The sequence below is a fragment of the Armigeres subalbatus genome, chromosome 3 (genome assembly GCF_024139115.2).
Source record: "Armigeres subalbatus isolate Guangzhou_Male chromosome 3, GZ_Asu_2, whole genome shotgun sequence".
Taxonomy (NCBI): Eukaryota; Metazoa; Arthropoda; class Insecta; order Diptera; family Culicidae; genus Armigeres; species Armigeres subalbatus.
Genome location: NC_085141.1, coordinates 101,594,014 through 101,605,352, shown reverse-complemented (window position 1 = coordinate 101,605,352; position 11,339 = coordinate 101,594,014). Strand labels below are relative to the sequence as shown.

At 43.9% G+C, this 11,339-nt stretch overlaps 1 protein-coding gene across 1 annotated transcript; it reads right to left on the bottom strand.

The window, feature by feature from the left end:
- Nucleotides 1-392: 392 nt before the first annotated feature.
- LOC134221838 (uncharacterized) lies at nucleotides 393-5,566 on the bottom strand. Its single transcript, XM_062701011.1, has 7 exons — nucleotides 5,501-5,566; nucleotides 5,303-5,438; nucleotides 5,128-5,236; nucleotides 4,385-4,889; nucleotides 4,027-4,320; nucleotides 3,879-3,962; nucleotides 393-521 (listed from the first exon to the last, which is right to left on the bottom strand). Exons 1-7 carry the CDS (start codon nucleotides 5,564-5,566, stop codon nucleotides 393-395), a joined length of 1,323 nt encoding a protein of 440 aa, XP_062556995.1.
- Between the last annotated feature and the right edge of the window lie 5,773 nt (nucleotides 5,567-11,339).

Below are 11,339 nucleotides of genomic sequence, written 5' to 3'. Positions count from 1 at the left end.
GTCACAGTAACACTTTTATGCTTCTACTTGGATTTTCTTGCTCATATGAAAGCAAAGGTAAAAAATCAACAACCGTCGCACTGTTTTCGACCGTCGCACTGTTTTGTTCCCACTCGGTAGAACGAAATTTTGTCACAATTGATCGGATAAAGATATTCACTTATGGGTAATGACGATGGAGAAAAAATGTTTTTTTTTTTTTTTGGTTTCAATTGGTTTGTCACTTACACTTTTAGATAATAATGATAAAAATTACTTACATTAATGCCAGTACCATGATGGAATTCCTGGACTTTTTGGGTTGTAACTTAGGGCGGCCTCGCTCGGTGGGGAAAACCAGGCAGCTACTTGGGGTGATTCCTTTTTGCCGCTGCAGTGCTGCTACTGGGGTCCTAGTAGCGATCGAGCTTCTCAGCTTCGGTGTCCTGGCTCTCGCTTTCGTTGTCGTGATGGGGCTCGTTGAACCGGATTGTAACAGGTGAACTGGCTCCTTGAACCACTTTCGGATTTTGTGATATCCACTTAGGATTTTTTCCACTTGTTAACAATTAACGATTTTCACCACTTGTAACTTATACAATTCCCACTTTTGGCAAGGTCCCTATTCGGGCGCCAGTTAACTTTTTTACCGGGGAGGTTCTTTTAAAAGAATGATCCGAGTCGGTCGATGGTAAAAACAGAACAGACTTTATTCAAGGTTCAAAACTCAAAATGTAATTTCAGCGATGACGGTCCCGCGGCGGTTGAGCCCACTCAGCATAGATCGATCGGTGCCCTCGACAATGTTGTGATTGTTTTTATCGGCGTTCGTTGTCCCGGCGTTCGTGACCCACTTGAGAAGTGCTGATGCTGCTTGTAGAGTTTAATGTCGTTCGTCGCTATGTGTTAACTCTCGCAACAGGTTGCATTCGACGCAGAATCTTGTCTCATTATTTCCTATTGAAAATTGGCCGGATCGGACGATGGACTCAGAAATAATGCCCAAAATTTCGCCCAAAATACTATTTTTTTTACCGCACGGGAAAGGCATCATCACCGCTAGGTGAATTAATCTGGGTTTTATAGTACTCACTGCTCACTACTCTGAACTTATTTTGAACGTCTCATTTCTCACAAGTTAAAGCTATCATTCCGTGCCGATAGTTCGAACGAGCCAGACGTGTGTGCTGTGTCTCAACATGGATTGTGTTCGGTATTGCGAGTGCTATTGTGTGGTGCGTATCCTACCTACGGATCCAAAGCGATCACTGTCGGCGAGCGGAAGTAGCTGCTTCTGGCGACGCCAGTAAAGCAGGCTATTGTTACTGCTGCTACCTATAGCAGCAGCCGCAGATAAGTGGCAAAGATGGTTGTATTGTTCTCCCACAGTCTGATTAGAATTGTTTGAATTAGTTTTTTATTTATTAAGGTTTTTTTTCTAATTAGTTAATAACTAACTAACACACGATTCTACCACGCATCTTCTCCTGGGCCATGGGTTGTTTACTTTCAGCAGAAAGTGAAAAGCTTAGATTTTTTCGGCATTGGGCGAGATTTGACGCGTTGTTTTCCGAAAACTGATTTCCGTCAGGTAAATCGGAACAAACTACGCATAACCGCACCAACATATAAGGATGCAAACGAAATCGCTGAAGGTCTACAATGTTGAATATTTGGTTTATGTCCCCTCGCAGGAGGTCGAAATCGAAGGTGTGATCAACGCAGCGAGCCTGACTTGCAAGGATGTAATAGAGGGAAAAGGCCGCTTGAAGAATGCAATGGAGTCTACTGGATTGCACGAAGTTGCATTCAGCTGCCATGGTAGATGGTAAAAAAGTGTATTCTAAGTTAGGCTCGCTTCGGTTCGATTCTCTCAAAATATGTAGATATTGAAAATATGTTATTTCCGGTGCGTCTTTTTGTGCCGAGAGTGTTCAATTGTGCCAACTGCAAACAGTTGGGGCACACTGCCGAGTTTTGCGACAACAAGCCCCGTTGTGGCAAATGTTTTGAGAGGCATAGAGAGGAGTCCTGCCAACAACAAGTTACAAAGTGCGCCTAATGTGCCATGGATTCTCTCCATGTTTGCAAGAATGCCCGGTGTGCAAAAAGCGCACCCAAAAAGTGAATCGCTCCTTGGTACAGCGCTTCAAGCGGTCGTATGAGGAAATGGTTAAGTCGCAAGACACATCCGCCAAACCACCACCAAGATCGGGATGATCATTATGGTGGCGTTCTATTGGGGATCAAAAAGTGCTACTCCTTCTACAGAATTCCCATTCCGACTGTTAATGGCTTAGAGATCGTCGCTTGCCAAATAAATGTAAAAAATAAAGATCTTTGCATAGCTTCTGTTTATATTCGTCTTACTAACTTAAAGCTATGTCCATTTAGAATCCGGAATAAAAAAAACATCTGTATCTAGGTAACGGATTGGCATACAAATAAGGTTAATACATCAAAACAAAGGTAATTTACTTTACTTTAAAGAAAAATTAAAAATGCAAATCATTTCTAGTTTTCTAGTGACAATTCGCACTTTTTTCTTTATTCCTCTCATCAAACGATGCACACCTCCGGAGACAACTTCCTTGGCACATTTGTTCCACAGTTTGGTCATCTGAGTCGTGTCTCGAGCTGTTTATCCACTTTTCTTAAGCTTCCGCGCCATTATTGCCCAAAATGTCTCGATGGGCCGGAACTGCGGCCAGTTGGGTGGATTATGTTTTTATTGTTGAAACCTACATTATCGCGGTACAACTGGATGACTTCCCGGCTGTAGTGGCAACTCGCCAAATCTGTCCAAAACTTCATGGGACCTTCATGGGCTTTCATGAAACACGATTTTTGAGACATTCTTCCTTGTACAGCTTAGAGTCCATCGTCTTATCGTCACTTTGGTCACAGGGAAACAGACGTCTCACTCTACACATGTATCATCGTTCATCTTTTTAACGGTGGATTCAATTTTTTGTAGGTGGTCGATCGGCCACCAATGGCGCTTCAATCGGTTTTGCTTGTGTTTGACGTTTGCTCACTACCGCCACCGGGTTGCCGATGGTCCGCCTACAGTGCTTTTAGCATTGAGCGGTAATGTTTTCGTGACTATGATTTTGATTGCTTTTTGTTCTAAGTGAGACGTCTGTTTCTCTGTGCTTTGGTCTTTGCTATCCCTCGCTAAATCATTAGTTTAGCAAAGTTTATCTCGCAGGAACGACTCCTCGTGCCGTCGCCATGCAGAATTTTTGGCCAGGAAGCTGTCCTAAATCCATTTTGACGTAGGTTCCATCGTCGATGAGCAGGATTATTAACGGGGGTGTGCAGATTTTTTTCTCTCCTCTAGGCTTCCATCTGGAATTATTTTTGACTCACTGCACGAAGCACCATGAAATTTATACCACAGAAAGTGGGCGTCTAGGTAGACAGTCTTGCAATATCTATCATCTCCAGTATTAATATTGGGTGATATGAATGCATATGGAATTGAATGGGGTGAAGTATACTATAGTATAGACTGTGTGGAGCTATGAGGCAAACTATACACACTGTAGTGTGAAAGAGCTGTCGAGTCAAGATGCGCAATAAGGCCTCTGTTGTTCAATATTGCGCTAGAAGGTATCATACGAAAAGCTGGGTGTAACAGCTGGGGTATCATTTTAAAAAATATTGTGGTGTGGAATCGTGGAAACTAGAAAATCAATACATGATGCTGCTTTTATTTATTTTCAATCTAAACAATGATTTATAGATCCTGCCTATACCTAGTTACTTTATTCGCTTTGAAACTTCCCCATTCATTTTTTCTTCAATTTTTCGAAACAACATTCCAAGAAAAATACTATCGTAGCGATCGAGCATCCAATAATCAAAATGAAAAATGCACCCAAGAAATGGGATACCCCAAGCACCACTGCATCGCTATCCGAAGGAACGCTACCCAGCAAATTTTGTTGGATTGTTACACTGAGATAATTGTTAGCAACCTAAATATAAACAAATTATTATTGAATGATACACCACTAATACTCATATGAAAAATATATATACCAATGTTTCCCAAAAATACTGAATACCAGTTTGGCGAACCACAATCACAAGATCGTTGAACGTTTGCTTGAATGGACAGGTTTTGGTGAGGATCACTGCACAATACTGGTTCGATAAATCCTCCTTCAGTAATTGAAAATGCCTCGATGATTCCACATCCAAATAATGAATGGGTACAAAATGTCCGAATTGAGTTTTCTCTCCAACGTACCCCACGTCATGGATACTTCTATGCCGAATCATGTACTCCTCATCCACTACTTTGAAGTGTCGCACGATTTTCTGAATATAGGCCTAGTTAGAGCAAACAAGAAAAATTATGTTTCCGACTAGATTTGCAATTCAGTTTCACCTATACCTGTGGTGATGGCATCAAGGCATACATCCAAGCTATGTCGACACCCACAAAGATAAGACCACTATCGGCCAGATCATGAAGCGTTTCGATGGCAGGTTCATACTGAGGAATCGTCATGATTCCAGCCAAGCCGGCTCCATACAAATTCCCGACCATGAACCCAGCAAACAACAGCGCACTGAACAGGAACACGCAAGCCATCAAATCGTTTCTCATGAAAGCACTCTGCTCCATGTAGAACCCGATCATGGTCAGCAGAGAATCGCCGAAACTTTTCGGATGATCCCCATCGGACGAGCCCACGATGTGCCAGCGGCCCTTCTCGATCAACCATACGGCGGCAACACCTACCGCAAACGCAATGGCCACCGCTATCCAAAGGTGCTTGGAGAAGGAAAGAAACGGAGTACGCCACGGGGCAACTAATTTCGGCTTCGGAACGAGCGCTATCAATCCGGAACGGCTGAGCATTTCCGAGTAAGTTGAAAAGCGGTACGGGTCAAGCCTTGCAGCGGTGAAAAAATGCAAATTATCACTTATAAATTATTTATTACAAAAATGTATAGTTTTGTGATTGATTCTATTGAGGTGAAATTTCTAAACGGAAAATTTATCCAAAGAAAATTCAATTGCATTTCCCGTACATTTTTTTTCGAAAAATCAAAACTCTCTCTCTCTCTCTTTAAACTAACAAAAAATATACATTTTAAAACATAAAACAATGATTGCACGCTATTACCTACCAGTAATAGTTAGCAGCTACAGCAAAGTCAGATTGACGTGTTGCAACTGCTCCGATCATTCCTGTTCCTGTACGATTTTCAGAGACACCTCCCCACATACCAACTTCATCTGTGAATAAAATTTGAATTTTCATTTACACATTTTTTTTTTCAATCATAACCACTAAGTACGCACCAAAATGTGCATCTATGGTGCAATTATATCGAAAACAGAATTCAAGCAGCATTCGACATTCGGTCCCATCGATAAAAATTGGATTATTATCTTCATAATACCGAGGATCTTTCCTGGCATTGGCCTTCTCCGGCGTCTATTATCGGGTATCCGGTATAAAAAATATAATTTTACAGATTTTCCTTTCAATTAACTTACTGTTTCAGCGTAATAAGTAAACGGAGGGTATTCCAATGTTTGAAGTCTGATCGGAACGCTTTTCATGTCTTTACTTTTATCTGGAAAATAATTCGGTGGAGTCACGGGCAATATTCTAACTAGAACAGTTCCTCTTGTTCCATCTCCATATATTTCCGTCGTATAGAACCGAACTGTGCTATCCTCCGAAGATTTAACAATCAACAGAACATCCGGTAGGTCTAATTATAGAACATTCATTAAAATAAGAGAAGTATCACCTACTTATTTTACTTATCTACCTCTAACTACTGGATGATTGCAAAACCTATCGAAATCTTCGGAACTTGGCGAGTCCAACACAGCAATCAACTTTTTTCGAGCTGAACGTTGATTCGAATAATCATGAGCATCGAAAAACCCGTCCAAAAATGCCCAAAGAGCTGCCTGTTCATGAACAATAAATGCCTGACAACCATGGTCTACTCCACGCAGCATTATTTGATCGAAATGTTCATCGACCGTTATAATCATCGTTGGAATTTCCACATCAATTAGCACAAATTCTTCTCTCGTTTTCACTACACAAACGCAAAAATATTCCGATAGAAAAGCCACAGCCAAATAGTTTATCAGCGAAATCAAAGAAGAGCCAGCATCTTGGCTGGTCAGTGTAGGATCTAACAAATCCATAATAAACGTTGACATATTGTCGTGTTTGACTTTCGACACGAACATATAAATACCGTTTACGATTGATTTTATTTGCAAATCGGTGACTGAATAGGTTTCTAATTGCTTAAAGTTTGCAGACGCAGTTCAAGTGCCTAACACATTAGGGGCGAAAGATATTTAGTGGATTTTATATTTCAAAAGAACGCCATTTTGATATAGTTGCATAGAAGGATTGAATATTTTTTAGGTATATATAAATTGACGTAAAAATTCGTATTTCGCTAATACATTCATTGTTTAGGATTCATTCGAAATATTCTTTGTTGAGAAGCCAATCTTGTTTCTTCCAAAAAAAGCCATTTTTACTTTATTTCCTTTTACAATCCCTTAATCAAAATCCTAAATATATTTAAATAGCAACTATGTGCTCAGAATTTGAATTAGATAGTAAAAACAATCAATTTAGTTGATCGATGGCTAAAACCGCCATTGGACCTAGTTGGGTCAAGAAAAACCAATCCTGGTGTGGTTTGCTCAGTCGCCGGAATCGCCATTAGACCTAGTTGGGTCAAGAAAACCCAATACTGGAGTGAGTTGATCGGTGGCCGGAATTGCCACTGGACCTAGTTGGGTCAAGAAATTCAACCCTGGAGTGGATTGATCGATGGCCAGAATCGTCATTGGACCTAGTTGGGTCAAGAAAATCCATTCCTAGAGTAGATTGCTCGATGGCCGGATTCGGAATGATTTTTGAGCCTGGAAATCTCAACCCAATAAGGCATAACCAAGATCAGTCTTTGCTAATTATCGACAAGTATGTAAATAGTTGGGTCAAGGAAATCCAATCTTGGAGTAGATTGGTCGTTGGCCGGAATCGTCATGGGACCTAGTTGGGTCAAGAAAACCCAATCCTGGAGTAAGTTGGTCGGCGGCCGGAATCGCCGTTGGACCTAGTTGGGTCACGAAAATTCAGCTCTTGAGTTGGTTGGTCGATAAGAACCGCAGCTGAGTCAAGAATCCGTAATTTAGCACAACTAACGTGACGTAAAAAATCGGGATTTTGAACACCCTCCCCCCTGTAACAACAAGTAACGCGTGACCAGACTCCCCCTCCTTTAATTACGCAACGCTTACCCCTCCCTATTGCCCAATTATTATGAAAATATCACCGTTATTGTAAAACCGTTATTGTTGTTTTTTTTTTCTGTTTCATCCTCATTTTAAGCAAAACATTGTATTTATGCAAAACGCGATTTAATTTTTTTTTAAATTTATTATTTAACTTGTTTGTTACGTAACGATTCTTAAACTCCCCCTATGTCACAATAAGTAACGGTTGATCGACCCCCTCCCTCCCCTGAAGCGTTACGTTATTTGTGCTCAAAATCTTACTGATGTATTAAAGATATGGCATAGAACAAAAAACTTAATCCAAGGTAGTACTAAACAGTGTACCCACGCAATAAAACTGAATTTCAAAAGCTGGGAACCCCGAAAAAGAAGACTGAATCTTGACCTAAAGAACAAACAACTCAACACATTAATTCATGAAAAAAATAGAACTCAAAAGTTTAATAAGAACCTTTCCATACATCAATACACGCTTATGGTGTAATATTCGATATTGAAATTGCCTAATTGAATAACCCAAATTATGAAGAAATTATCAAATTAGTATAACAGTCCTTACGTTATAAAACAATTTGCAAATGGATCATCGATCAAAACTCGTCCAATTATTTTTGATGTCCGGTATTTTTTCAATTACACCCAACTAAAGCTGTCCAAACTGTGGATCTGATTCAATTTGATTTGATTTTAAACCCATGCTCACTGTGGAAATTCAACCTCTTACGTCATTCTACAAAGCTGGTCCTGACAATGAAGAACAACATTATTATGCTAAGTATTACAGACTGTATTTTTTTTCGCATGGCTCTACTTGGCTTGGAGTATTGACAATTGAAAGTGAAACATGCAAACTTTGTTGATAAAATAGGCATTTTTATGCTACTGTTATTCTATTCGAGAACAAAAATACTCGTTTTACTCAATACCAAAAATATGTTATTTTCGCACGACTCCTCTAGGGTAGTCTATAAAGAATTTTTAAAATTTTAAAATAACCCGTGGTGATAATTAATAAAGAGGATTACGATGAACAGATGACGACAAAAATCAACGGAGGACCATACAGGCATTTGAGAGTGGACCCACTACCCGGACTTATCAGACTTACGGATAAAACGATAAAGGAATGCAAGATGATCATCGGAGAAGCCCGGGTAAAAATGACGAACCCTGAACCAAAGATCATAGGACTACCAAAGATTCATAAGCCAGGTACAGAGATGCGAGAAATAGTTTCATCAGTGGAATTCCCTACACCAGCGTTTCTCAACCTTTTTCTTCCGAGCCTCTTGAAAGGAAGCTTCCGAGCCTCTTGAAAGGAGGCTTCCGAGCCTCTTGAAAGGAGGCTTCCGAGCCTCTTGAAAGGAGGCTTCCGAGCTTCTAAGAAGGAGGCTTCCAAGCCTCTTGAAAGGAGGCTTCTCAGCCTCTTAGGAAGGAGGCTTGAGCCTCTTGAAAGGAGGAGGCTTGAGCTCTCTTGAAAGGAGGCTTCCAGGCCTCTTGAAAGGAGGCTTCCAGGCCTCTTGAAGGAGGCTTCCAGGCCTCTTGAAGGAGGCTTCTGAGCCTCTTGGAAGGAGGCTTCCAGGCCTCTTGAAGGAGGCTTCTGAGCCTCTTGGAAGGAGGCTTCCGAGGCCTCTTGGAAGGAGGCCTGAGCCTCTTGGAGGAGGCTTGAGCCTCTTGGAAGGAGGCTTCCTGAGCCTCTTGGAAGGAGGCTTCTGAGCCTCTTGGAAGGAGGCTTGAGCCTCTTGAAGGAGGCCTGAGCCTCTTGGAAGGAGGCTTCCAGGCCTCTTGGAGGGCTTCTGAGCCTCTTGGAAGGAGGCTTCCTGAGCCTCTTGGAGGAGGCCTGAGCCTCTTGGAAGGAGGCTTCCGAGCCTCTTGAAGGAGGCTTCTGAGCCTCTTGGAAGGAGGCTTCCTGAGGCCTCTTGGAAGGAGGCCTGAGCCTCTTGAAGGAGGCTTCTGAGCCTCTTGGAAGGAGGCCTGAGCCTCTTGGAAGGAGGCTTCGAGGCCTCTTGGAAGGAGGCTTCTGAGCCTCTTGGAGGAGGCTTCCGAGCCTCTTGGAAGGAGGCTTCCAGGCCTCTTGGAAGGAGGCTTCTGAGCCTCTTGGAAGGAGGCCTGAGCCTCTTGAAAGGAGGCTTCCTGAGCCTCTTGGAAGGAGGCTTCTGAGCCTCTTGGAAGGAGGCTTCTGAGCCTCTTGGAAAGGAGGCTTCCTGAGCCTCTTGAAGGAGGCTTGGGGCCTCTTGAAAGGAGGCCTGAGCCTCTTGAAAGGAGGCTTCCGAGCCTCTTGAAAGGAGGCTTCCTGAGCCTCTTGAAAGGAGGCTCTGAGCCTCTTGAAAGGAGGCTGAGCCTCTTGAAAGGGAGACTTCTGAGCCTTCTTGAAAGGAGGCTGCTCTTGAAGGGCTCTCTTGAAAGGAGGCTTCCAGGCCTCTTGAAAGGAGGCTTCTGAGCCTCTTGAAAGGAGGCTTCTGAGGCCTCTTGAAAGGAGGCTCTGAGCCTCTTGAAAGGAGGCTTCTGAGGCCTCTTGAAAGGGAGGCTTCTGAGCCTCTTGAAAGGAGGCTTCCAGGCCTCTTGAAAGGAGGCTTCTGAGCCTCTTGAAAGGAGGCTCTGAGCCTCTTGAAAGGAGGCTTCCAGGCCTCTTGAAAGGAGGCTTGAGCCTCTTGAAGGAGGCTTCGGGCCTCTTGAAAGGAGGCTTCTGAGCCTCTTGAAAGGGAGGCTGGAGCCTCTTGAAAGGAGGCTTCTGAGCCTCTTGAAAGGAGGCTTCCAGGCCTCTTGAAAGGAGGCTTCCGGGCCTCTTGAAAGGAGGCTTCTGAGCCTCTTGAAAGGAGGCTTGAGCCTCTTGAAAGGAGGCTTCCTGAGCCTCTTGAAAGGAGGCTCTGAGCCTCTTGAAAGGAGGCCTGAGCCTCTTGAAAGGAGGCTTCCAGGCCTCTTGAAAGGAGGCTTCTGAGCCTCTTGAAAGGAGGCCTGAGCCTCTTGAAGGAGGCTTCTGAGCCTCTTGAAAGGAGGCCTGAGCCTCTTGAAAGGAGGCTTCTGAGGCCTCTTGAAAGGAGGCTCTGAGCCTCTTGAAAGGAGGCTTCCAGGCCTCTTGAAAGGAGGCTCTGAGCCTCTTGAAAGCAGGCTTCCGGAGCCTCTTGAAAGGAGGCTTCCCGAGCCTCTTGAAAGAAGGCTTCCGGGCCTCTTGAAAGGAGGCTTCTGAGCCTCTTGAAAGGAGGCCTGAGCCTCTTGAAAGGAGGCTTCCGGGCCTCTTGAAAGGAGGCCTGGGCCTCTTGAAAGGAGGCCTGAGCCTCTTGAAAGGAGGCTTCCTGAGCCTCTTGAAAGGAGGCCTGAGCCTCTTGAAAGGAGGCTTCTGAGCCTCTTGAAAGGAGGCTCTGAGCCTCTTGAAAGGAGGCTTCTGAGCCTCTTGAAAGGAGGCTCTGAGCCTCTTGAAAGGAGGGCCTGAGCCCTCTTGAAAGGAGGCTTGAGCCTCTTGAAAGGAGGCTTCCGAGCCTCTTGAAAGGAGGCTTCCGAGCCTCTTGAAAGGAGGCTTCCGAGCCTCTTGAAAGGAGGCTTCCGAGCCTCTTGTTGTAAGGAGGCTTCCGAGCCTCTTGTTGTAAGGAGGCTTCCGAGCCTCTTGTTGTAAGGAGGCTTCCGAGCCTCTTGTTGTAAGGAGGCTTCCGAGCCTCTTGTTGTAAGGAGGCTCTCGTGCCTCTTGTTGTAAGGAGGCTTCCGAGCCTCTTGTTGTAAGGAGGCTTCCGAGCCTCTTGTTGTAAGGAGGCTTCCGAGCCTCTTGTTGTAAGGAGGCTTCCGAGCCTCTTGTTGTAAGGAGGCTTCCGAGCCTCTTGTTGTAAGGAGGCTTCCGAGCCTCTTGTTGTAAGGAGGCTTCCGAGCCTCTTGTTGTAAGGAGGCTTCCGAGCCTCTTGTTGTAAGGAGGCTTCCGAGCCTCTTGTTGTAAGGAGGCTTCCAAGCCTCTTGTTGTGAGGAGGCTTCCGAGCCTAAATTTTGCTTCAGAGAGCATGCAAATAAATCTGAAAAGTTTGAATTCTATACCACATTGTTTGATAACTCTGAGGCTTAGGCATCCTAA